This window comes from Hyla sarda, chromosome 1 (genome assembly GCF_029499605.1).
Source record: "Hyla sarda isolate aHylSar1 chromosome 1, aHylSar1.hap1, whole genome shotgun sequence".
In the NCBI taxonomy this organism is placed as follows: Eukaryota; Metazoa; Chordata; class Amphibia; order Anura; family Hylidae; genus Hyla; species Hyla sarda.
This window is the reverse complement of record NC_079189.1, coordinates 365,235,853-365,262,857: the sequence shown is the minus strand read 5'-3', so window position 1 is coordinate 365,262,857 and position 27,005 is coordinate 365,235,853. Positions and strand designations below refer to the sequence as shown.

The 27,005-nt window shown below is 44.9% G+C and overlaps 1 protein-coding gene across 2 annotated transcripts in view; it reads right to left on the bottom strand.

Moving 5' to 3' along the window:
* Positions 1-27,005, bottom strand: part of SMC5 (structural maintenance of chromosomes 5) — a 166,249-nt gene that overhangs the window by 80,423 nt on the left and 58,821 nt on the right. For both annotated transcript variants that reach the window (XM_056523070.1, XM_056523071.1), the window contains exons 13-17: positions 25,187-25,319; positions 13,622-13,795; positions 11,341-11,510; positions 6,766-6,889; positions 2,043-2,165 (exon numbers count right to left, since the gene is read on the bottom strand). In XM_056523070.1, the coding sequence (XP_056379045.1) occupies positions 2,043-2,165; positions 6,766-6,889; positions 11,341-11,510; positions 13,622-13,795; positions 25,187-25,319 (724 nt within the window). The remainder of the gene's footprint in view (positions 1-2,042; positions 2,166-6,765; positions 6,890-11,340; positions 11,511-13,621; positions 13,796-25,186; positions 25,320-27,005) is intronic.

Below are 27,005 nucleotides of genomic sequence, written 5' to 3'. Positions count from 1 at the left end.
CAGCCCTCCTGATTAAATTTTCAAAGCTGAAATATGCAGTGGCAACTATGCTGCGGATTCAGTACATGTGACCTTATCCTTTATTGTATTTGTAAGTGCTTGTTATGACTTATTTACTAGTTTTCCATGTCTTTTCCCTTATGACGGTAGGGCTTTTTCACCAAATACTTTTTTTAAAAAATTTTTATTTTATTATTGGGGATAAAATATGCAAAAAAATTTTTACTTTAGGGTAATTTTTTATTGCATAAAAAAATGATAGGAGTAAAAATTAAAGTGTACCTGTCCTTAGCAAACACTTTTTATATAATATAGATAATACCATTATATGTATATTTGTAATATACATTGGTTAAAAAATTTATATATTTTTGGGTGAAAAAATGCTGTCCCTGCAGCTATTGCATGTGTATCTCTATGAGGAGACAGAAAAGAGAAAGTGAGGGCAGGACAAGCAGGGCTCTGTGGAGGCTCCAGGCTTGTCAATCATTCTGATGTGATGTGTGAGCCAGGAGCGTGTCACAGAGCATCACTGCACAGAGCCCTGCTTGTCCTCAGTGCACAGAGCCCTGCTTGTCCTCACTGCACAGAGCCCTGCTTGTCCTAAGTGTACAGAGCCCTGTTTGTCCTCACTGCACAGAGCCCTGCTTGTCCTCACTGCACATAGCCCTGCTTGTCCTCACTGCACAGAGCCCTGCTTGTCCTCACTGCACAGAGCCCTGCTTGTCCTCACTGCACAGAGCCCTGCTTGTCCTCACGGCACATAGCCCTGCTTGTCCCCAGTGAACAGAGCCCTGCTTGTCCTCAATGCACATACCCCTGTTGTCCTGAGTGCACAGAGCCCTGGTTTTCCTCAGTGCACAGAGCCCTGGTTTCCTCAGTGCACAGAGCCCTGCTTGTCCTCACTGCACAGAGCCCTGCTTGTCCTCACTGCACAGAGCCCTGCTTGTCCTCACTGCACAGAGCCCTGCTTGTCCTCACTGCACAGAGCCCTGCTTGTCCTCACTGCACAGAGCCCTGCTTGTCTTCAGTGCACAGAGCCCTGCTTGTCCTCACTGCACAGAGCCCTGCTTGTCCTCACTGCACAGAGCCCTGCTTGTCCTCACTGCAGAGCCCTGCTTGTCCTCACTGCACAGAGCCCTGCTTGTCCTCACTGCACAGAGCCCTGCTTGTCCTCACTGCACAGAGCCCTGCTTGTCCTCACTGCACAGAGCCCTACTTGTCCTCACTGCACAGAGCCCTACTTGTCCTCAGTGCACAGAGCCCTACTTGTCCTCAGTGCACAGAGCCCTACTTGTCCCTTCATGACCCAACTAATTTTTTTTCTGGCTCACATTTTTTTCCTCCTTACTTGTACTTTCCACTGATACACGTTTTACAATGTATTACAAAGCCAGAAAAAAATTATATGTAGGGCAAAATTGAAAAAAATATGGAATTGCACAATTTTGTAGGGCAATCATTTTTTTCGGTGTTCAAAATACAGTAAATCTGACATGCCATCTTTATTCTATGGGTCAGTTCAATTCCAATGATACCAAACTTGAATATTTTTTGTTTTGTTTTATGGTTAAAAAAAAGTTAAACCTTGAAAAATAAAAACTTTGTATATTAACATGTTCTAACCCCTATAACTTTTTTATTTTTCCACCTATGGAGCTGTGGGTTTGTTTTTTGCTCTATGAGCTGTAGCTTTTAAAGGTACCACTTTTGTTTAGTTCTGGCTTTTTGATTGATTTTTATTACTTTTTTTGTGATGTAATTTAACCAAAAACAAACAATTTGGGCGTTTGGATTTTTTTTTTTGTGTTGAAGCCATTCACCGTGCAGGATCAGAAACCAGTATTTAACCAGTTAAATGACGGACATCAGAGCAATCATCGTCATTACCAGACATCTCCCGGTTATGACGCGTACCCGACCCGCAGGCCTCCCATCATGGTCGCTCACCCGACCCATGACTTCAGCAGCATCTGAAGTAGAAATAACATTTTAAACCAATCATTAATTGTTCTTAAAAAAAGGAAAATTACTATAGTTACCTCCAGTTCTTTTAGTCTAGATGTAGCCTCTTTGTACTCAGATTCAATTTTGTTCTTCTTCCATAGTACTGTCGTATTTTCTAAGGCTAAATCTACTTTTTCTTTATTTAGTAGCATGCATTTCTGGAAAAAAAATGGTAAAGTGAAACAAAAGAAAACATATCAACATCCATTGGTCTGTGCACCACATCGATCATCAAATAAATCAACCTTTGCTATTATTTCAAGACTGCCTAGGTTTGCCTAGAAACCGTTACATCAGTATGAAATTAGTTATTATTGGCACCATCTAGTAAGTAACATTAGATGATGCTAAAGAGCAGCCCAGAAAAAAGGATAAGAGATTCCCCAGTAATAAAAAGGACATCCTATAGCTTAACCTCAGTCCATGAGCATGTAAAGGAAAATAAACATGAGAGATGTCTCCATTCTTAGACTCCAATAATATAGAGCCAGAAAACAGAGCATCTAGGTACAAGCAGACTAAGGGGTTATTCGAGAATAGAAAAACATAGGTAATTTCTTTCCAAAACCGCTCCCTGTCTGTCTCCAGGTTGGGTGTGGTTCTGTAGCTCAGTTCCATTGAAGTGAATGGAGCCATGTTGTAATACCACACCCAACCTGGAGACAGACAGGGAGTGGTTTTGGAAATAAATTACCTGTGTTTTTCGATTCCTGGATAACCCCTTTAAAGGGGTACTCCGGTGGAAAACTTTTTTTTTTTTTAAATGAATTGGTGGCAGAAAGTTAAACAGATTTGTAAATTACTTAATTATTATATTATATTAAAAAAATCTTAATCCTTCCAGTAGTTACCAGCTGCAGTATGATCCACGGGAAGTTCTTTTCTTTTTGAATATCCTTTCTGACTGACCACAGTGCTCTCTGCTGACACCTCTGTTCATTTTAGGAACTGTCCAGAGTAGGAGAAAATCCCCATAGCAAACCTCTCCTGCTCTGGACAGTTCCTAAAATGGACAGAGGTGTCAGCAGAGAGCACTCTGGTCAGACAAAAAGGAAATTCAAAAAGAAAAGAATTTCCTGTGGATCATAACAGCAGCTGATAAGTACTGGAAGGATTAAGATTTTTTTTTAGCAAAAGTCATTTACAAATCTGTTTAACTTTTTGTACCCAGTTGATTTAAAAAAAAAAAAAAAAGTTTTCCACCGGAGTACCCCTTTAAGTGATCCATGTATTTCCTTGATGGTAATAAATCTTAATGGCTGCTATGTACTGGCAGCTCACATACTACAGCGGGGAAAAAACTGCTTTGACGCAAGGGGGAGAGAGGTCCCAGCTACCAAGTTTTCTGTCCCAATATGGCCAATATGGTTTTATGTCCCAATATACTCACTGTAAGCCCCCTGCCCATGTGAATGTACCCTGTACATTCACAGGAGGGGGGAGGACCTCCAGCTGTTGCAAAACTACAACTCCCAGCATGCACAGTCTATCAGTGCATGCTGGTAGTTATAGTTTTGCAACAGCTGGAGGCACACGGGTTGGGAAACACTGAGTTAGGAAACAGACAATGTTTCCCAACCAGTGTGCCTCCAGTTGTTGCAAAACCACAACTCCCAAACATTCTCAGGCATGCTGGAAGTAGTAGTAGTTAGAGCCAGATGTTGCCGAACTACAACTCCCAGCATGCTTGGAGTTGTAGTTTTGCAATATCTGGAGGACTACAGTTTGCAGACCACTAATACAGTGGTTCCCAATCTGTGCCCTTCCAGATGTTGCAAAACTACAACTCCCTTTATGCCAAAACTGTCCAGGCATGCTGGGAGTTGTAGTTCTGCAACATCTGAAGGGCCAGATGTTACAGAACTACAACTCCCAGCATGCCTGGACAGTAAGGGCATGCTGAGGATGTGTAGTTTTGCAACATCTGGAAGGGCACAGTGGTCCCAAAACTGCGGGCCTCCAGATGTTGCAAAACTGCAACTCCCAGCATGCCCAGATGCCAAGGGCTGTCTGGGCATGCTGGGAGTTGTAGAATACAGGGTCCCAATACAGCAATGCATGTCACTTTACGGCGACGTGCATTGCTGTAAAGGGCCCGACCGCGGCTGAAGAGGAACTCACCTGTCGCCGCCTTCATCGCCGGGATCCGGGTCTTCAGGGACGAGGTAAGTACCGGGGCCGGTCCCCAGCCCTCCCCCGTCCCCCGCCGCGTCCTCCGGTCTTCCTCCCGTCCTCTCCGGACTTCCAGGGGCCGGGCAGGGTGGGAGGAAGTAACCGCCCCCCCCCCCCCCCTGCAATTGGTCGGTTAGTAAACCGACGGATCGCAGGGGATAGGAGGTGGTGGCAGGCTTGCCACCTCGCTCCTAGCCTCCAGCATAGTCCTGGCTGTCTTTGACAACCGGGATCATGCAAAATTACCGGGCGGTCAGGTCCCAGGGACCCGATCAGCCCGGTATCGCCGCAGATCGCAAGGGCGATTTCCTTTGCGATTTGCGGCGATCGCCGACATGGGGGCCTACATGGCCCCCCTCGGCGTTTGCCTTGGTTGCCTGCTGAAGCATTTCAGCAGGCATCCGCTTCCGATCTCTGCCCGGCGTGCGGCAGGGACCGGAAAACGCCATGACGTTGTGGAACGTCATTGGTCCTTAAAGCCCAGGGTGCAATGACGTTCCACAACGTCATTGGTCCTTAAGAGGTTAAAGGGGTACTCTGGTGAAAAACTTTTTTTTTTTATATATATATCAACTGGTGCCAGAAAGAAACAGATTTGTAAATTAGTTCTTTTAAAAAATCTTAATCCTTCCTGTACTTATTAACTGCTGAATGCTACAGAGGAAATTATTTTCCGTTTGAAACACAGAGCTGTCTGCTGACATCATGAGCAGAGTTCGCTTTGCTGACATCTCCATTTTAGGAACTGTCCAGAGTAAAAGGAAATCCCCATAGCAAACATATGCTGTTCTATGTTAGAATTTTTTTTAATCTGTTTTATGTTAGCATTTCTGCTGTAGTATTCAGCAGCTAATAAGTAGAGGAAGGATTAAGATTTTTTAATAGATATAATTTACACACATCTGTTTACCTTTCTGGCACCAGTTGATTTAAATAAAAAAATTAATAAAAATAAAAAGTTTTCCCCCGGAGTACCCCTTTAACACTTCTGATGCGTGCTCCTGAGGTTTCAGCCAGTCAGCACTCTACTGCACTGTGCAGTGACATCACCAGTCCAACCACTGGTCCTGGAGAAGAGTATTGGATGGTGACCAAGACAACCATGTAAATACATAGAATGGTAATGGGACACACGTGTGCCCAGACAGCAAAAGACCCTTATGGATAAAAATTAGAAAAAATAAATAAAGTAAGAGGTGCCGAAAAAAATATAACTTTTAATGATACTCTAAAATCCACCAAAATTATAACGTGAATCCAACACCATTTAAAATGGACCAAAATCAGTCCAACCCCACAACAAGGGCTACAAATCTCTAGCATTGACTAGATATGGTATGTCCAACTAAATAAGGAGAATTAAGGATTTTAGCGTATCATTAAAAGTAATTTTTTTTTAACCAAGACAACCAGCAATCAACAATGGGAGGAGAAAAATGCTAACATTTCCAAAGGGATTAACCTTAGGTGAATAAATGCAATTAAAAGTTCTACAAGGATGAATATGATCCACCAGTTGGGAACATCCCATTAAATGCGGTTTTTAAAAAGTTAACATGTTGGCCTGGACACAATAGGAAAGATGTATCTAAACTGGTGCAAGAGAAAAGTGGAACAGTTTCTACATTTCATTTGTCCCATCTAGTCTGCCCAATATTCTGAATCCTATGAATAGTCCCTGGTCCTATCTTATATGAAGAATAGCCTTATGCTTATCCCATGCATGTTTTAACTCCTTCACTGTATTTGTAGCTACCACTTCTACAGGAAGGCTATTCCATGCATCCACTACTCTCTCAGTAAAGTAATACTTCCTCATATTACTGCATAAACCTTTGCCCCTGTAATTTAATGTCCTCTTGTGGTAGTTTTCCTTCTTTTAAATATCCTCTCCTCCTTTACTGTGTTGATTTAATCATTTTCCCTCTGTCTAGTCTTTCTTTCAAGCTATAATATAGATGTAGTATAGATAAAGATGCAATAATGCAGTGATCATTAGTATATAACTGATGCCCCACTGTGATATATATCTATTCCACATCAGTGAATACAATGCATATTAGCAAACAACTAAACACCAAATCATATCCACAATCAACAGACAAGAAATTAGATAACATAATTAATGCACAAGGTCACAAAAGTAAAAACCCGCGGCCTATGATTAGGCCACTCACTGCACCCCGCACAGACGATAGGATAGATGTGTAGCTTTCCTGGTAAGTTACCATGGTCACCTACTCCCCGTTTCCTTTTGTACCACTGACTACAAAGAAACAAAATAGGGATCGACCGACTATCGGAATGGCCGATATTATCGGCCGATAATCACGATTTTGGGCATTATCGGTATCGGCAATTACCTTGCCGATAAGCCGATAATGCCCCGCCCCCCAAGCTTTAAATCAATGATCTGCAGCGGTGTCGCAGGGGGTTAAATAGCCGATAACTTATACCGGAATATCGGTATAAGTTATCGGCTATCGGCCCTAACCTGCACCGATTATCGGTATTGGCCCTAAAAAAAACGATATCGGTCGATCCCTAAAACAAAATACCAATTAAACTAAAATATTTCATCCTTACCTTTATCAACTCTGTGAGCTCTATAACAATTTTCTTTTTCTGGACATTGATATCTCTAATCTTGTCATCTGCTTGTTGCTCATCATCCTCCACATTAATATTTTCTTGCTCTAGCTGCTTTAAGCTAGGGGAGAGACAATTACGGTATTTAGAAGTTATAGCATATGCAAACCTTACAGGATATGTCATCCAACCCGCTAAACCCAACCCTGTTAGAGGGTAAATTATTCCCCACAAAGTCAGGGTGTACTATAAAACATCCATAACCAATCTGCAGGACTGAGAGGGATCACCTAACAACTTCTGTTCAGTAGATAATACAACTTGTGTGTGGTGTTGTGCACAACAAAAAGAGTTCTGAAATTCAGTTTTAACCCAATGGGCATAAATGTACGCCCTGATGCGATGGGACCTAACGCACCAGAACTTCCATTTAAGTCCTGTACGTGACGCGAGCACCAGACCGGTGCTTGCATAATGCATGGCAGGTCCGGGCTGCAATCAGCGATTGCACTGATATCTTACCATTTACCCCTCAGATGGCGTGATCAATACAGATCATGGCATCTGTGGCATCTGTTCCGATGTATGATCGGTGTATGATGTACGATATGCCCATGCATAGCACTGAACAGTATTAGCAATCAAATGATTGCTAAAAAAGTAAAAAAATTTAAAAAAAGCGAGAAAACAATAGGGTAATTTTAACCCCTTAAGGACCCAGGGTTTTTCAGTTTTTGCATTTTCGTTTTTTCCTCCTTACCTTTAAAAAATCTTAACTCTCAATTTTGCAACAAAAAAATCCATATGAATGCTTATTTTGTGCGCCACCAATTCTACTTTGTCATGACATCAGTCATTTTACCCAAAAATGTACGGCGAAACGGAAAAAAAAATCATTGTGGGACAAAATAGAAAAAAAAAAAAAAATTTTTCCGGTAAACATGACACCTTATCTTTATTCTGTAGGTCCATACAATTAAAATGATACCCTACGTATATAGGTTTGATTTTGTCGGACTTCTGGAAAAAATCATAACTACATGCAGGAAAATTTATACGTTTAAAATTGTCATGTTCTGACCCCTATAACTTTATTTTTCCACGTATGGGGTGGTATGAGGGCTAATTTTTTGCGTCATGATCGCTTTTTATTCATTTTTTCATGATATAAAAAGTGACCAAAAATGCACTATTTTGGACTTTGTAATTTTTTTGAGCGTACGCCATTAACTGTGCGGTTTAATTAATTTTATATTTTTATAATTCGGACATTTCCGCAGGCGGGGATACCACATATGTTTATTTTTATTTACACTTTTTTTTTTTTTTTTGGGGGGGAAAAGGGGGGTGATTCAAACTTTTATTAGGGAAGGGGTTAAATTTTCTTTATTCACTTTTTTTTGCAGTGTTATAGCTCCCATAGGCCTATTAAGCCTATAGTGTTAACCTACAGCGTAACCCTATTAGATTAATCGTCTTAAAGGGGTACTCTGCCCCTAGACATCTTATCCCCTATCCAAAGGATAGGGGATAAGATGTCAGATCGCCGGGGTCCTGCTGCTGGGGACCCCGGGGATTGCTGCTGCAGCACCCCGCTATCATTACTGCGCAGAGCGAGATCGCTCTGCACGTAATGACGGGCAATACAGGGGCCGGAGCATCGTTACGTCACGGCTCCGCCCCTCGTGATGTCACGGCCCGCCCCCGTCAATACAAGTCTATGGGACGGGGCGTGGCGGTCATCACGCCCCCTGCCATAGACTTGCATTAAGGGGACGGGCCGTGATGTCTTGAGGGACAGAGCCATGATGTCAGGCTGCTCCGGCCCCTGTATCGCCCGTCATTACGCACAGAGCGAACTCGCTTTGTGCAGTAATGATGGCGGAGTGCCGCAGCGGCGATCCCCGGGGTCCCCAGCAGCGGGACTGTGGCAATCTAACATCTTATCCCCTATCCTTTGGATGGGGGATAAGATGCCAGGGGCGGAGTACCCTGTTAACGTTGCCAGAGGATGAAAAAGTGGGCCATCACCTTGAGAAGGCCAACCCAATGAGCCCAGAACCTTACCCTAACAATAGCCCTAGTTGCCTGTTTTGCTTTCTGTGTCCTCAATGTAAAGAACTAACTTAAATGGGCGCTGTCAGTCAATGTTTGCTAAGATGTACAACATATAAAGAGTGTTTGTATCTGACAGTGCCCATTTAATGATTTTATAATCATCCTATATAGCAGCTGATAAGTACAGGAATGATTAAGTAGAAGTAATTTACAAACCTGCTTAACTTTCTGTCTCCAGTTGATTTAACCTCTTAGGGACTCATTTTCCCCTTAAGGACTAAAATTTTTGATTTTTATATTTTCATTTTTTCCCCCATCCCTTCTAAAAATCATAACACTTTCAATTTTGTACCTATAGAACCATATAAGGTCTTGTTTTTTGTGTCTCCAATTGTACTTTGTAATGACATCACTTATTTTATAATAAACTAATTTTATAATTTATTATAAACGAAAAAAAAAAATATTTATGGGGTGAAATAAATTTTTTTTAAAAGTGCAATTTTGTAATTTTTGGGGGCTCCCGTATCTACACAGTGCACTTTTTGGGAAAAGTTACACCATATATTTATTCTGTAGATCCATACGGTTACAACGATACCCAATTTATGTAGGTTTTATTTTATTTTAATACTTAAAAAAATTATAAACTACATGCACCAAAATTTATATATGTTTAAAATTGTCATCTTCTGACCTCTATAACTTTTTTATTTTTCCACATACAGGGCTATATGAGGGCAAATTTTTTGCGCCATCGTCTGTAGTTTTATTTTATTGATGGGACTTTTTGATCACTTTTTATTAATATTTTATGGTATATGAAGTGACCAAAAATGCACAGTTTTGGATTTGGTATTTTTTTACGTGTACGCCATCGACAGTGCGGTTTAGCTAACCTTATATTTTAATAGTTCGAACATTTACACATGCGGCGATAGCACATATGATTATTTTATTTTTTTAAATTGGGAAAAGGGAGGTGATTTAACCCCTTAAGGACCAAAGACGTACCGGTACGTCCTTGGTCCTGCTCTCCTGATATAACGCACGGTTACACAGTAACCCCGCGTCATATCACAGCGGGCCTGGCGTCATAGTGAAGCCGGGACCCGCCTCTAATAGCGCGCAGCGCCGATCGCGGCGCCGCGCACTATTAACCCTTTAGCCGCGCGCTCAGAGCTGAGCCGCGCGGCTAAAAGCGAAAGTGAAAGTTGCCGGCTAGCTCAGTCGGGCTGTTCGGGATAGCCGCGGCTAATCGCGGCATCCCGAACAGCTGACAGGACAGCGGAAGGGCCCCTACCTGCCTCCTCGCTGTCCGATCGCCGAATGACTGCTCAGTGCCTGAGATCCAGGCATGGGCAGTCATGCGGCAGAATCGTCTCGTCGATCACTGGTTTCCTATGAGAAACCAGTGATCAGCATAGGAGATCAGTGTGTGCAGTGTTATAGGTCCCTATGGGAGCTATAACACTGCAAAAAAAAAGTGAAAAAAAAAAGTGAATAAAGATCATTTAACTCCTCCCCTATTAAAAGTTTGAATCACCCCCCTTTTCCAATAAAAAAAAAAAAAAACACAGTGTAAATGGTATCACCGTGTGCGGAAATGTCCGAATTATAAAAATATATCATTAATTAAACCGCTCGGTCAATGGCGTGCGCGCAAAAAAATTCCAAAGTCCAAAATAGTGCATTTTTGGTAACTTTTTATATCATTTAAAAATGAATAAAAAGTGATCAATAAGTCCTATCAATGCAAAAATGGTACCGTTAAAAACTTGAGATCACGGCGCAAAAAATGAGCCCTCATACCGCCCCATACACGGAAAAATAAAAAAGTTATAGGGGTCAGAAGATGACAATTTTAAACGTATTAATTTTCCTGCATGTAGTTATGATTTTTTCCAGAAGTACGACAAAATCAAACCTATATAAGTAGGGTATCATTTTAATCGTATGGACCTACAGAATAAAGATAAGGTGTCATTTTTACCGAAAAATTTACTATGTAGAAACGGAAGCCCCCAAAAGTTACAAAACGGCATTTTTTTTTCAATTTTGTCGCACAATGATGTTTTTTTCCGTTTCACCGTAGATTTTTGGGCAAAATGACTGACGTCATTACAAAGTAGAATTGGTGGCGCAAAATATAAGCCATTATATGGATTTTTAGGTGCAAAATTGAAAGAGTTATGATTTTTTAAAGGCAAGGAGCAAAAAACAAAAATGCAAAAATGGAAAAAACCCCGGTCCTTAAGGGGTTAAACTTTTAATAGGGAGGGGTTAATACACTTTTATAAACTTTTTCTTTATTACACTTTTGTTTCTTAGAAGAGAAAAATCTGCTTTAAATTCACAAAAAAACAAACAAACCATCAAAAATCATGTATTTTTCATGAAATCAGCTTCAAAATACATATGTATTTTTTAGCCCCATTTTCACACTGTGTGAACATATGCCCTAAGGCATAATAGGCTCGGGAGCACAGACCACAGCTCATTTTATTTTCTAACCTATCATATTTAGTAGAAATCTTCTGTTCCAGTTGTCTCTTTTTGGTCTTCATATCCAGTATCTCTTTCTTCCTTAACCTCAAGTCATTGTCTTTTTTGTCAAGCAGCTTCTGTTTGTTGATCAGTTCACTAAAACGAGATTCTAATGAAGTACACCTTCTATCGATTTCCTAAAATAGAAACAGAGAAACTGCTTAATCTTATGTCAAAACATTTCTGTCATGTTCTAGCTTGCTCACAGTTGGTGTTTATCATTAGATTCAAGACCTAAACTCCTAAACCACAGCAAGCTCCCGCAGCAATTCTTAAAACTTACACATAAAGAGAAGCTATCACCCAGAAATATCTGTGCCTTTTGGTGTACAGTATTTGCACAGCGAGGCAAGGTGCCAAGTTCTCACTTTCCATCTAGTAGCTTTTTATATACACCTAAACATTTCAGAGGAACAGGAATTATCAGTGAATTATCAGTTCACATCCCTGCTGCTAAATCTATTATCTCATTTGTACTACCTCTAAAAGAAGAGAATACGATTGAAAGGGGAGTACAGAATGGTTTACCAGTTAACAAACGTAACGGTTACTGTCATGGTTACTGTCATTTCAGCCAACCCTCTCATTTATCAGCCTAACATACTTGCAAAACACTTCAGTTACCAAAAAGGATTCCTTAAAAGGTAAACTGGCAATGTCGTCACCCAATGTAACCTAAGGCTTAGCGTGCAGGCGAGGCTGATTACAATGGTGTTTACTTTTTTTTTATACAGTGCTTAGCTCCCCAGTTATGGCCAAAAGAATAATATGCTGCTTTGATGTCCTCGAGGCGTTCCTTAGCCCGGGGTGCACTGGTATGAGCACACGGCTGGTTTGTGAATAACACCCTTTTTATAATTATTTATTACTCTACCCCTAAGCATGTAGCCCCTACATACAGCGATATCTCCAACATGGCTGGGCCAAAGCATTACTGCGCTAGCATCGCTTCTGCACTACACCTGAAGGCGGCAAGCGCAATGGCTTCATCAGTGCGACTTACTCAGGGCGCTTGTTTCCTATGCACTAGGTCTATTATTGCAGGTATTTACACATGGGATTGTGGCAATACATGGGGGAATAGGACTTTGCAGCATTTATAAGGCTTATGTTTCCTTGAAAATGGTGTACTTATTTATCAGTACCTTATGATTAATTCCCCTTAATGTCTCATTCTTATTGTTTTTGTACATATTCATTTTTAATGAGATATGGTGTATTTCTGTATGGAGTATTTAAATTGTACATTACCTTAGAGGACGGGTGCTAATTTCTAGGGGAGGGGGTTCATGGCCCCTCCCTAGGGTTGTGCTTAGGCTCCTAGTGAGCCAATTTTAATAGTTTTTATTTGTCCCTCACAAGTGCAATATATGTAGTGTTTACAGCAGGTTTTTGTATAATAAAGATGTATTCATTTTTCATTATTTCTGGTGTGCTATCATAATTCAGTGATGCTTTATCTTTTCTAGTTTTAACTGCACTTTTGGACACCAGGTGAGGGTGGCTCCATTTTGTATCTCTGGTACACTGTGTTAACTGTACAGTACCCTGAAGAAACACTTACCATCTATGTATTATATTATGTATAGCTAATAGCAATTACTTCTGACCGGCCGGTCAGTCAGCTTATGCTAACCGCATCTCTCTACCTTCACTTCGGAATGTTTTAAAGTGATTACCCAATAAAGAAGACGTTTTCATCTCCATCGCGTGAGTGCAATCTACTTTCTTCTACTACTGCACTGCATATGCTATCTTTGGATATTGATTGGCACCCCCAGGAGTTAGTTCATTCATACAGCCCCACGCTGTCCCATTCCACATGCTATGTGTTCTCTTTAATCCCCGAGAGTTTAGCAGTAGTGCCCAGCTTTTATCAGCCACTGTTTACTGTTGGAGATAAATTTAGTTCTTTATATTCCTGTATATTTGGGGATAGCTCAATGCCAAGATATTTGATCTGGGTAACACACTTTATAATTACGTTCTCATCTACATAAACATCAGTTGAAACCCGATCCAACAGCATTAAGAAAGATTTTTCCCAGTTTATACCTATGCCAGATACATTGCCATATCTCGTAATGAGGTTTATTGCCGCCCACTGTGAGTTTGAATGGGGACGGGCTGCCTGCAAAAAGCCTGGCCCATTCAAACTCGCTACAGGAAACTTGCTGCCAGTTTGCAAGCAAATCTGCCCTTGTGAACGAGCCTTAAAAGTGAACTATTTTTAGTGAGTGTTTCTTACCTTAAATTGTTCAACTGCTTGCCTTCTTTCCTCTGGATCCACTGCAACTGTTAGAAATTGGGCAGATTTTAAGGAAATATTGCTAGAGATAACATTGTTGCTATATGCAGATACTTTCGTTACATATCTTTCTTCAGCAGTGTACATTTGTCTCAGTCCAGTTTCTTTTATAACCTAAAAGAAAGGCATAGCAATAAGCATTATACAGTGAATGCAATCTAAAGACTGCACAAAAAAAGTCCCATATGGGGTTTTAAAAAGTGCAAAATAAAAAATTTACATATTTAGCATAAAATAGGGATATCCTGATACCATTTTTTTAAGACATTAAGACAAAGTATGAGTACCGATACTTTTCTTTAATGTACTAGTCTAGATTTTTTGTTTTTATTAGAGGAAGTGCTTTTTTTATATGGAAAAAAAAATAGGAAATAAGATGTCTAGGGGCAGAGTACCCCTTTAAAAGGTGGGAAAAGTGTTAAATTGATATACAGTCCCCTTTAAGCTGAAGAAGTGTGATGGTCATGCTTTAAAATCTATCAGCAAGAGTCACCACTATAGTGATGAAAACAAGTGAAGAACAGAAAAAAACTAAACCAAGAAATAATAGCAGTGGTTACATAAAAACCAACAATGTGACCAGCAAGATAAATAATGTCTAATGTAGGATTTAGCTGTAAATGTCAGAGAGAACCTCTTAAATAGGTTAACCAGGGTTAGAAACCACAGAACAGAGCAGAGCAAATACGCTTTAAAGGGGTATTTTGGGCAAAAATATTTTATCCCCTATCCAAAGGAAAGGGGATAAGGTGTCTGATCGCCCCCTCCCATAGACATGAATGGAGGGGGCGTGGCACGACGTAACGTCCCCAGTCCCGGGAACCTGGAGGCTTCCGAAACTGGAGATTCAGCACCTGCATAGAATGCGGGGGGGGGGGGGGGGGGGGGTCTCAGCAGCAGACACCTTATCCCCTATCCTTTGGATGGGGGGTAAAATATTTTTGCCCGGAATACCCCTTTAACCCCTTAACGACGCAGGACGTATATTTACGTCCTGCGCCGGCTCCCGCGATATGAAGCGGGATCGCGCTGCGATCCCGCATCATATCGCGTGGGTCCCGGCGCTAATCAACGGCCGGGACCCGCGGCTAATACCACACATCGCCGATCGCGGCGATGTGCGGTATTAACCCTTTAGAAGCGGCGGTCAAAGCTGACCGCCGCTTCTAAAGTGAAACTGAAAGTATCCCGGCTGCTCAGTCGGGCTGTTCGGGACCGCCGCGGTGAAATCGCGGCGTCCCGAACAGCTGATCGGACACCGGGAGGGCTCTTACCTGCCTCCTCGGTGTCCGATCGACGAATGACTGCTCCGTGCCTGAGATCCAGGCAGGAGCAGTCAAGCGCCGATAATGCTGATCACAGGCGTGTTAATACACGCCTGTGATCAGGATGAGAGATCAGTGTGTGCAGTGTTATAGGTCCCTATGGGACCTATAACACTGCAAAAAAAAAGTAAAAAAAAAAGTGTTAATAAAGGTCATTTAACCCCTTCCCTAATAAAAGTTTGAATCACCCCCCTTTTCCCATAAAAAAAATAAAACAGTGTAAAAAAAATAAATAAATAAACATATGTGGTATCGCCGCGTGCGTAAATGTCCGAACTATAAAAATATATCATTAATTAAGCCGTACGGTCAATGGCGTACGCGCAAAAAAATTCCAAAGTCCAAAAAAGCGTATTTTGGTAACTTTTTATAACATTAAAAAATGAATAAAAAGTGATCAAAAAGTCAGATCAAAAAAAAAATCATACCAATAAAAACTTCAGATCACGGCGCAAGAAATGAGTCCTCATACCGCCCCGTAGGTGGAAAAATAAAAAAGTTATAGGGGTCAGAAGATGACATTTTTAAACGTATAAATTTTCCTGCATGTAGTTATGATTTTTTCCAGAAGTGCGACAAAATCAAACCTATATAAGTAGGGTATCATTTTAACCGTATGGACCTACAGAATAATGATAAGGTGTAATTTTTACCGAAATATGCACTGCGTAGAAACGGAAGCCCCCAAAAGTTACAAAATGGCGTTTTTTTTTCCGATTTTGTCGCACGATGATTTTTTTTTCCGTTTCGCCGTGCATTTTTGGGTAAAATGACTAATGTCACTGCAAAGTAGAATTGGCGACGCAAAAAATAAGCCGCAATATGGATTTTTAGGTGGAAAATTGAAAGGGTTATGATTTTTAAAAGGTAAGGAGGAAAAAACGAAAGTGCAAAAACAGAAAAACACTGAGTCCTTAAGGGGTTAAAGAAAATCATTTTCATTAGGGCCCGTTGTGCTCTCTCCCAGGCAGAGAAAACAGTCCACTTCCTCATCTGTGCCAGCTAAAGTACTAAGCCCTGTGCTAAAGTTCCCTCCTACTGTTCCCTCCCTCTGTTAGCTCAGAGGAGTCTGTTTACTGTCCCTTTACACTGCTCTGGCACCTCCATCTAGTAGCTGCAGTACTGTCAGTTTGATATAGAGCTTCAACTAAGACTGAGCTGGCTTCAGTAATCAAAATATGCCACCTGAGCACAGGAGAGTGAAGACGTATCATCTCTGAAAAGGGAGGAGGCGAGGGGGAATCAGGAGCAGAAAGCACAACATAAAAAAGAAACCAACTTCCAGGGGATGGTAAGTATGTAGCGGCTTGAAAAACGAATACATTTCAGCTAATTAAAGTATATTACAAAAGTGCTTAATAACTTGTTTTGCTTTTTTAGGACTACCCCGTTAATAGTCTGGATAGAGCCAACTCAAATTATTTCTTGGGGTGCATTCACACCATGTTTTTGCAATACAATTCCCATATACGATTTCAATGTGAAAACCATATGGAACCGTATTGAAAACCGTATGCATTGACTCCATTGAAAACCTTATGCTAAAAGATGCATCAGGTTGTGTCCATTTTGCATTCTGTACGGTTTTATCAGTTTTTTTCCCGTACCCAAAACCGTAGTCTACCACGTTTTTTGGTCCGGGTGAAAAACTGTATTAAACCGTATTTTTTTTTTTTTTTTAAACATGGGAGTCAATTGGAACTGTACAGAACCGTATGTGCATGCGGTTCCATCCGGTTTTCACAATACAGTTTTTAACTTTGCACTTTTTTTTCCTTGGAATTGCAAACAAGTGAAACTTTATTCAAAATGGAATGAAAAGTTAAAAACGTATAAGTTTTATCCTTAAAAAACGGATACAACCGGACAGAATTTTTCAAACCGTTTACGGTTTTTAACTGTATACGGGTTGAAATTTGCACACACATTTTGATGCATTTTTGTTAGGTTTTGAGGAATACGTTTTTCATTAAAAACCTGATAAGGGAACTGTATTGCAAAAACGTGGTGTGAATGCACTAGAGGTGCACCGAAATGGAAATTTCAGAACCGAAACGAAACCGAAATAAAAAAAATGTTCGGCCGAAACCGATACCGAAACCGAAACGGACTTCTTCCCGTCTTCTGGTAAAATGCAGCGCTCTGCTCATTAGATTAGATTCCCCCACATTAGATTGCCAGCTCCCCCACATTAGGTTGGGAGTTCCCCCACATTAATAGGCAGCTCCCCCACAATAGTAGGCAGCTCCCCCACATTAATAGGCAGCTCCCCAACAATAGTAGTCGGCTCCCCCACAATAGTAGGCAGCTCCCCCACAATAGTAGGCAGCTCCCCCACAATAGTAGGCAGCTCCCCCACAATAGTAGGCAGCTCCCCCACATTAATAGGCAGCTCCCCCACATTAATAGGCAGTTCCCCCACAATAGTAGGCAGATCCCCCACATTAGGTTAGCATTTCCCCCACAATAGTAGGCAGGTTCCCCACAATAGTAGGCAGTTCCCCCACAATAGTAGGCAGTTCCCCCACAATAGTAGGCAGCTCCCCCCCACAATATTAGGCAGCTCCCCCCAACAATATTAGGCAGCTCCCCCCACATTTGTAGGCAGCTCCCCCCCCCCCCCACATTAGGTCAGCAGTTCCCCCACAATAGTAGGCAGCTCCCCCACATTAATAGGCAGCTCCCCAACAATAGTAGGCAGCTCCCCCACACTAGTAGGCAGATCCCCCACATTAGGTTAGCATTTCCCCCACAATAGTAGGCAGGTTCCCCACAATAGTAGGCAGTTCCCCCACAATAGTAGGCAGGTTCCCCACAATAGTAGGCAGTTCCCCCACAATATTAGGCAGCTCCCCCCAACAATATTAGGCAGCTCCCCCCACATTTGTAGGCAGCTCCCCCCCACATTAGGTCAGCAGTTCCCCCACAATAGTAGGCAGCTTCCCCCCACCCCACAGACATACAGCTTCCAGCCATATACAGTGTATGGCTGGAGGCTGTATGCCTGTACTGCTGCCCCCACAGTGATCCGATCACCGCTCCTCCGGCCCGGGGTCACATCTACTGCTATGGCCTATGGACCATAGCAGTAGGTGCCGGGACCGGAAGAAGACGAGCCGCCGGTCACTTACCAGGCCCCGGCCAGCGCGCGTTCTCATTGGGGGACACAGAGACCAAGGAATGTTCCAAAGCAGTCCTTGGGGTGGGAAGAACACCACCAGAGTCAGTCTGGAGACTAAACCCCATCCGGCCGTAGGACACATGGACGAGACCCTGGGCTAAGGTTACTGAGGGCTAGAACTGAGTGTCCAGCAGTTCCCACTGTCCATGGAGATGGACTATGAAGCGAAGTAAGGAACTGTCCTTAGGAGAAACTCTAAACCAGTGATGGCGAACCTATGGCAGGCATGCCACAGGTGGCATGCCGAGCCCCCTCTGTGGGCACGCAGCCATAGTTCGCCAGGCAGTACAAACCGGGACATCTCTGTGTCCCGAAAGATCTTTTCGAGACACAAGGATGTCCGGTTACCTTTCTGCGGCCTTAACTTCAAAAACGCAGGGGCTGCCGGGAGGTAGCGCAAGCAGGGACGTCACTGACGTCCCGTGCGTGCGCCCATAGGAACGGAGGAGCGGAGCATCGAGGAGGAGGACACACAGGCATGGTACATTACCTGCACGTCATCTTCAGTGCTCCGACCACCGCTCCTACGGTCCCGGGACCTACTGCTACAGTAGATCGTGACCCCTGACCGGTGGACGGAAGACTGTGAGGCAGTACACAGACATCCAGCCTCCAGCCATACACTGTATAGGGCTGAAGGCTGTATGTCTGTGGGGGAAAATACTGCCAACCTAATGTGGGGGAACATACTGCCAACCTAATGTGGGGGAACATACTGCCAACCTGATGTGGGGGAACATACTGCCAACCTAATGTGGGGGAACATACTGCCAACCTAATATGGGGGAACATACTGCCAACCTAATGTGGGGGAACATACTGCCAACCTAATATGGGGGAACATACTGCCAACCTAATGTGGGGGAACATACTGCCAACCTAATGTGGGGGAACATACTGCCAACCTAATGTGGGGGAACATACTGCCAACCTAATGTGGTGGAACTGCAACCTAATGTGGGGGAACATACTGCCTACCTAATGTGGGGGAACTACAACCTAATGTGGGGGAACTATACTGCCTACCTAATGTGGGGAACTGCAACCTAATGTGGGGGAACATACAGCCAACCTAACGTAGGGAACTACAACCCAATGAGGGGGAACTATACTGCCTACCTAATGTGGGGGAACTACAACCTAATGTGGGGGAACTATACTGCCAACCTAATGTGGGGGAACTACAGCCTAATGTGGGGGGGAACTATACTACCAACCTAATGTGGGGGAACATACTGCCTACCTAATGTGGGGGAACTACAACCTAATGTGGGGGAACTATACTGCATACCTAATGTGGGGAACTGCAACCTAATGTGGGGGAACATACTGCCTACCTAATGTGGGGGAACTACAACCCAATGTGGGGGAACTATACTGCCAACCTAATGTGGGGGGGAACTATACTGCCAACCTAATGTGGGGGAATTATACTGCCTACCTAATGTGGGGGAACATACTGCCTACCTAATGTGGGGGAACATACTGCCTACCTAATGTGGAGGAACTATAACCTAATGTGGGGGAACATACTGCCTACCTAATACAATTAAAGCAGTATTCTGATTTACTTGCTGTGCTGGCACTTTGAGGGGAAAAAAGTTGGTGTGCATTACGGTTTGGGCACTGAGGCTCAAAAAGGTTCGCCATCACTGCTCTAAACCAACAGACCACAGAGAGAGACAAAAAGGGGCTATGTGGAGACCCGATGGGCCGAACCTACCTGAAAGGAAGTAGGAAACCAACTACAAGAAGCACAGAACCAGACAGTGGGAGTCCGGTTGGAAACAAAAAAGGAAAAGGGAACGACAAGAGAACCCCATACAGTAGACCAGCCAAAACCAGAAAACATGGCAAGAAAACACCAGAGAGAGCTGGAGGCGAGCCAGTTAAGGTGAAGACCAGAAACTTCTGAAAAGAGAGACAGGAACCATCTCTGGAGAGGCACGGTGCAGAAGATCTGAACCAAAAAGCTGAGAAGAGGGGAGAAGAGTGGACTCAGAGAGGACAACACACAGGCTGAACAGTGGTAAGGTACCACATCCATGCAGCAGTCGAAAATTGGCCCTATTGGAACAACCCGGAAGACCCGCTTGCCTTCCAACCCTGGAGTATTTGGACCCCGAAGGAGGAAAAGGAAAGTAAGGAGTAACCTGTAAACCTGGAATGGTCGACATGGAACTGGAGACTCTCGAGTAACCGGGAAGTACCCACCCTGTAGGGGGAGCAAACCCAAAAATCTGTGAAACGCCCTGTCGGGCCAAGAAGAAGAGCGGTACAGAAAACTCGCCCCACAACGGAATCATGTCTGAGACCGCAACGTGCCTGAGACCGCAACCATCACGAAGGCCTGAAGAACCAGGAGGACCGACCCAGAAAATAAGGAATGCCACAGCAGTCTAGGAGTGAAGACAAAACATGGAGATCAATTGGCCATGGAATCAGTGGTCCGAGCGGACCAGAGTACTCCAAGCAACGTCCCATCAGTACAGAAACAGAGGAAAGGCAAAAGGGAATCCAGCTGGGACTCCCAGGCTCTGGGCACAAGAAGGTTACTATTAAAGATCGGAGTGGCAATGTAGCTCCACTGACACTGACAAGGGGAAGGGTGAGCACACCCTTCTCGGGAGATTGCGCCAAGGAAGGAACAGAGCAAAGGCAGACTGGCTGTCGCTGAGCTATACACTAATGCATTAACAACTCCTACAGAGGAGAGTGCCCTAGCTGCATGAGCAGCAGTAGACAACCAAGAAACAGGAGGAGAGCCAGGCTGCAATAGTGAGCAGTAAGCACACAAGCAGAGCCGGCAAAAAGCACTTTTGATCGCTCCCAGCAAAAAAACAAAGGCCCAGCCAGGTACACCACCCATGTAGTGGGAAGTAGAAGATGGCTCCATCCTGGCAGAAGAAAATGCTCAGCGAAATAGTCCCCCTAGTGGAGGGGAAAACAAGGGGAGGTGGAGATGAAACTCAGGCACTAACCGTGCCAAGCTTCCTGATCCCTGTACCCTCTGTGGAAGGGAATTTCACAAGAGCACCATGTACTGTAGGAGCAAGGAAATGACGCTCTACGGTAATGGATCAAGGTACTGGGTGGACATAGCACCCAGGAACCCTGCGAAAAAACACCGAGGTATGGAGAAGCCATTTTGTGTCCCCAGAGGGAGCTGAATCCTGGACATTGGAGCTGGGAAGATACAAAAACATGACTATGAATGCAAGTAAGAAGCACATGCAGCAACCTACAGCGTTGGGAGGAAACACCCCATTGGGGCGTAACCTTGGACCCTGCGAAAAAAGTGTGGCAGATGGTGCGGCCACGGAGCCATCCTGGACGATGACTAAGGCAACAGATCAGGCGCTTGAGCCACCCCGTACAGGAACCCAGGAAGATACCTGGAGGCATGGGGGGGGCTGAAGAACAGACCGTTGCCCCATCAGACCCCATGCCAGAAGAGGTGCTCACCCACCGTAGACCTGTGGAAACAATCACACAGGAGGGCCTGAGGTGCACCCCACTGAAAAGGAGGGGTGGAAGGCTCTACATGAGCAGGGAGTCCAGAGCATATGTAGGGACACAGACATGGGTACCTCATGATAGGAGAGGGGTACTAAGACTGCCACCATGAAAGGAACCACAGACATACAATTGTCCGAAAGCCTGGAAACCAGTCTCAGCACCCAACAGTGTGCCACAACCATGCCCTGAGAAGACTAACGTTACGCTGTTATAAAGGGGAACAGAGAGTGCTGCTGCCGCTGCAAGGTCCCTAGAACCTGCAGGAAACGCCCACACCCCATCTCTTAATGGCGCTACACACCAGAACTGCAGATGCAAGAGATGAGGACATAAGAGGTGAAGGAAATATGTAGACACAGTCTGACTTACAGGTAGAAAGGTCCAATGACCCGCAGAGTCACTTCCTCGGATCTTCACACTGAAATTGAGTCAACGGACGTCTGCCACTGGAGCGGCAGAAATGGGGAAGGTGACCTGGTGGATGAGAAAACCATGGAGACAGTCTGGCTAAGTGGCATAGGGACTGTGGACACACCGATCCAGGCTTCAGAACCACACACTGAAAGTGGCTTACCAGCCCTTATCCATGAGAGCAGCAGGCATGTGGAGCTGGACCTGGGAAAGGAGGAACCCTGCGAACGACAATGTGGTGCATTGTGAATGGCCCATGGAGCAACATGGGGTCCCTCACTCAGAACTACACCTCGGCAGTCTGTTACCTGACCATCCGCCAAGATGTGGGAAGTGTATGGTAGGTGACCCGACATAGTAGTAAACCACGCAGACTACCCCCTGGCTGACTGGTATAGGGTTCCTGAAAGCACAGGGTCACTGAAAGTGGGGAACTGGAGTGCGTTCAATCTGATGGGCGACCCCCAAGCAGATGAATGTCTGACATCAGACCCGTGTACCTGCTGGGGAGCCTCTTCCAGATTCCTCCCCCCAGCAGTGAGGTACGGGAAACCCCAGCCATGCATGCGGTAGCCCAGGGATGGGAGACCGATTGCATCGGAAACCGTGCAGACAATGGTCTGGCTGAACGAGTACACCTCCAGACGCTGGCGAAAAGGGAACAACTGTCATATAGCCAATCACTGTGCCCCCGTGCACGTTGCAGGTGGGAGGCTGGAGAGGTCTAGGAGCCATAGATAGAATCCCTGCCACACTGGGAGATCGGGGAGGCTGAGGAGCCATGGAAGGTATCTCCCGTCGCCCCGTAAGGGTCCATAGGACACGTTAGGTCACTTCTTCGGATACCGCGGACTAGCAGTGGGGTAACGGAATGTGAGAAATGACAGGCGGCGGAGGAACCACGCAGACCACTGTCTGGCTTACTGGTATGGGTCCATTGTATACAACAGGTCACTCCGTCGGACACCTCACACTGGTAGAGGGGTACCGGAACGTTAACCGCTGATGAGGCAGCTATGAGATCGGTGACCTGTGGAGGAGGAAATCATAGTGTATGCACACGCTAAGAACTCTCCCCAGATGGTTGACCGGCGGAGGAGGAAACCACTGCTTCAGATGCCAGTACCCCCCCATGAATAAAAGCCACATGGCTACAGAGGAAGAACCCCAAAAGGGCCCTAAGCGTCCGCCAGGAACACAAAAGCCCTGTAAGGGAAACGGACCAGAGCCTTGCCCTGATAGGGAGGGATTAGGACCAGCCAGGGGCACAGTAGACATGGCATGGTACTCAGCGGAAGGGGAAACCAGGCACTGGATGTAACTCTGGAATCTACAGGGACCGCGTAGTGACCCGCCACAGCGGTTCGCATATGTTCCCTCACAGAGTGAGAACGCTGCAGAATTAGGTATGCCAGAGGCATAAGGCAAAAAATATAGTGCCGATAGCGCCATCTGGCAAAAAAGGTAGACCCGATGTACAGTCCCAGAAATGGACCCAGCAGATATTAATCTGATAAAAACAGATATTATGCAAATAACTGTAATAGCTATGGGCTGCCACAAGGGGGAGCCCACAAAGGCACAATACAACTATTAGTCACTAGAGGGCTTAGTCAAAGAGCTCAGGGGAAGACAAATTTTTTTTCTTTCTTTTTTTCAATAAACCTGGTGTGGGGTGCCCTGAACTCGGGGCATTAACCCCCGAGCCCAAACCTTGACGTGCAGCGGGGGAAAGGAGGGGGGAGGGGCTGGGCTAAACACCACCTGAGAGAGGCGCATAAATGTGCCGATCCTTGCCCATCAGGAACGGGAGTAGAGGAACTATGGGTGTCCTGTGAGACACCCTGGGAGAAGGACCCGCCCTCCAGTAAAGAGATGCTCATGGCTGCTGAAGCAGAGGGGAAGGGGCTTTCGCAGCTGCGGAAGCATCCGCAGGCTACCACAAGCACTACCGGCACTCTCTGTTAAACGGGCGCTCCGACCACTCGCCGCACAGCTGCGCTAATCCAGCAGCTGTGTACCGCCTGCAGCGACAGTGAGCCGTAAACTAAGCAGAAGCTGTGAGCAGCGCACTGTAGAAGCACCTGCCACTCTGGCCAGAGGGGTGGGGAGACAGCAGTGCCCGGCTAGACAGGCTTCTGCTGAGCCGGAGGAGGCCATGGCCCTGAATCAGGGAGTCAGAGGAGGGAGACAGCCTCTGACATCCCATGTAGTGATAATGACCCCCTGCAGGGTCCTAGGCCTGGAGGGCTCGCTGCGGGGAGAAGGGGCGGAGCTAAGCCCAGCTCACGAGAGGCCCAGAAAAAGGCGCTGAGCTTTCCCTGTTCAGCGCTCTCAAGACAACACCGACAGAGGGGGGAGAGAGTCCTCCCTCAGTTAACCTACAGATTCTCGTGCCAAGCACGGGGTGAAGGGGGGCAGAGCTACTTGCCGCCCTTATGAATCCCGCTGGCCAGCAAGCGCTGGAGTAGATCCGACCAGGTGAAGAAGATAAAACTAGTGGCCGCAAAAACTACAGGGAGCTGCTGCTAAGGCCGGCGGCTGCCCTGAGACAGAAACGGCTGGTGTAACTGAGTCCACTGGCCTGGGGGGGGAGATAGACTCACCATCGGTCTTCATATACTCACCCAGACGCCTTCAGCTCATGGCCACGCTGCATCATACCAGGCTAATATAGCGGGGCGAGCACTGGCCGTTGGCAATAAGGGGTTGACGGATTATACTCCTAAGTTCTGTGCCCCTTTGTCGCATATGGGGGAACAGGTAGCACCATGCTCCTGAACCCCCACCTGAAAAAGGGAAATAAAAACCTAACTGAACAGCCATTAATAGAAAATAATAAATAAAAAAAAGACCAGGTCTGGGGAGCTCCCAGACTTATGTCTTGCCTCCTACTGACACTAGCTAAAACCGATTTCCTCACTTCCAGTGGGCGGGTATATCCTGCCAGGGAGGAGCCGACTTTTCTTCCTAGTGTCAGCACCTCCTAGAGCATATACCCATGGTCTCTGTGTCCCCCAATGAAGAGCGACCGAGAAAAGGAATAGTGCTTTATCGCATGTTACTTACTTTTTCTATCATATGTCTGGTCTTCTCTGTCCCCACAGGTACTTCATGAACCATATACTGAGAGACCAAGTAATTCATCACTGGATGTGGGGCATCAAATAATTCTCTTAAGTAAGAGAAAAAGCCGTATCGCCTGCATAATAAAATACAATAAATAAAAATAAATAACATTTTAAACAATTTTATTTAAGCTTTAGTTCTTAATAAACCTAAATGCATGCAATAATTCTCTGCTTATTTATTAATATATCTTCAGAGTGGGTCAAAGCACTGTTTTTGTGTAAATCCAAACAAAGCTCTTTGGGGGCGTAGCTATACCACCCACAGCCCGCCGGCTGTACACTTTGAGCAGTACACTTTTAGTCAGTGGCACGGACCAGCTGTGGCCAGCACAGAGCCTCTGGATTGCAGGCACCCAGACTGTCATACTGCTGCAAGACATTGAGGGAACAGAGGAACCAGCACCCACAGCTTCTGCTCTGCTACTCTCATGGATGTGTGGCTTGTGAGTGTGAATAACAGCCAAAATTCCGTATCACACTCCCTGGCTGCTTCCATATAGTGCACAGAGGCAAATTACTGCAGTTTACACTGAGACTAAGTACCCTGCAATGCCTGGTGGCAGATGCCTTCTGTGGGGGGTGGGGGGGGGGTGGACAGTTTGAGGAGATTGAGCACTTTGGGGGAGATTTATCAAAACCTGTGCAGAGGAAAAGTTGACCAGTTGACCATAGCAACCAATCAGATTGCTTCTTTAATTTCTCAGAGGCCTTTATAAAAATTAAAGACATCTGATTGGTTGCCATGGACAACTGTTCAACATTTCCTCTACACTGAATCTGTCTGCTGTCATCTATTGGCCACAAGTGATATGACCAGTGTATTTAAATATACTTTTGCCATTTTCTAGAGGGAGAATTCGTCACAATGATACAGTTGCTATAACATGCTTTGCTCTCCCTGCTGCTGTCATGGCTTGAACTTGCCAAGGTAGTGATGGGGGGAGATCCCTCTACCAGACCCTCAAAGTCAGACAAATTCTCGGTCTGGAAACAGCCAAAACATTGCAGAGGTTCGTGCACAATACCTCTGCTGCCATCTCGACCCTTAAAAAAAAAAAAAAAACACATTTCTACCACCTCAGGATTAATGCATAGTCCTTCTTTGGGATCACAGTATGCCTGCTATTGCGGCAGATTTACTTTTGCTTTAGACGCCACAATCAACTTTGATCACAGCATCTAAAACGTTAATGCTGGGCAGCGGTCCGATCTGCCGTGCCCGGCATTAGCCGTGTGTCCCGGCTGCCCATGACGGGACACACCGGGTTTAACACGTTCTCCGCCGGTGAGAATGGTTTAAACCCGTTAAACTGGACCAGGGCGTACAGGTACTTAAGGATCGGGGATGCAGGGCGTATGCATACGCCCTGCATCCCCAAGAGGTTAAACTAATAAGCAGTAATATGAGCTCCTCTTCAAATCAATGGTCTCTCCCTAGCAGACAGGAGGGGAGAGGTTGTGTTAAGAGTGTGTGAAGGGATATCACAGCTGCAAGTCAGTGTAAATAAAGTCCCAGCACTCACCAAGTATATTCATGATCAAGGAGCTTTATTGCATATCTTTCAAATCAAACAGGACGTGTTTCGGTGGTAGCCTTCCTCTGCTGTCTAACATAAGTTGTACTAACTCAGCTTTATATAGATAAGGATGCACCCAATGATGATGTCACATGAGTCACATGACTCACAGTAGTCATGGAAACAGTACACAAAGATAATCTGTTAAAAGCACAGTGAAACAAAGGAATATGTAAAAAT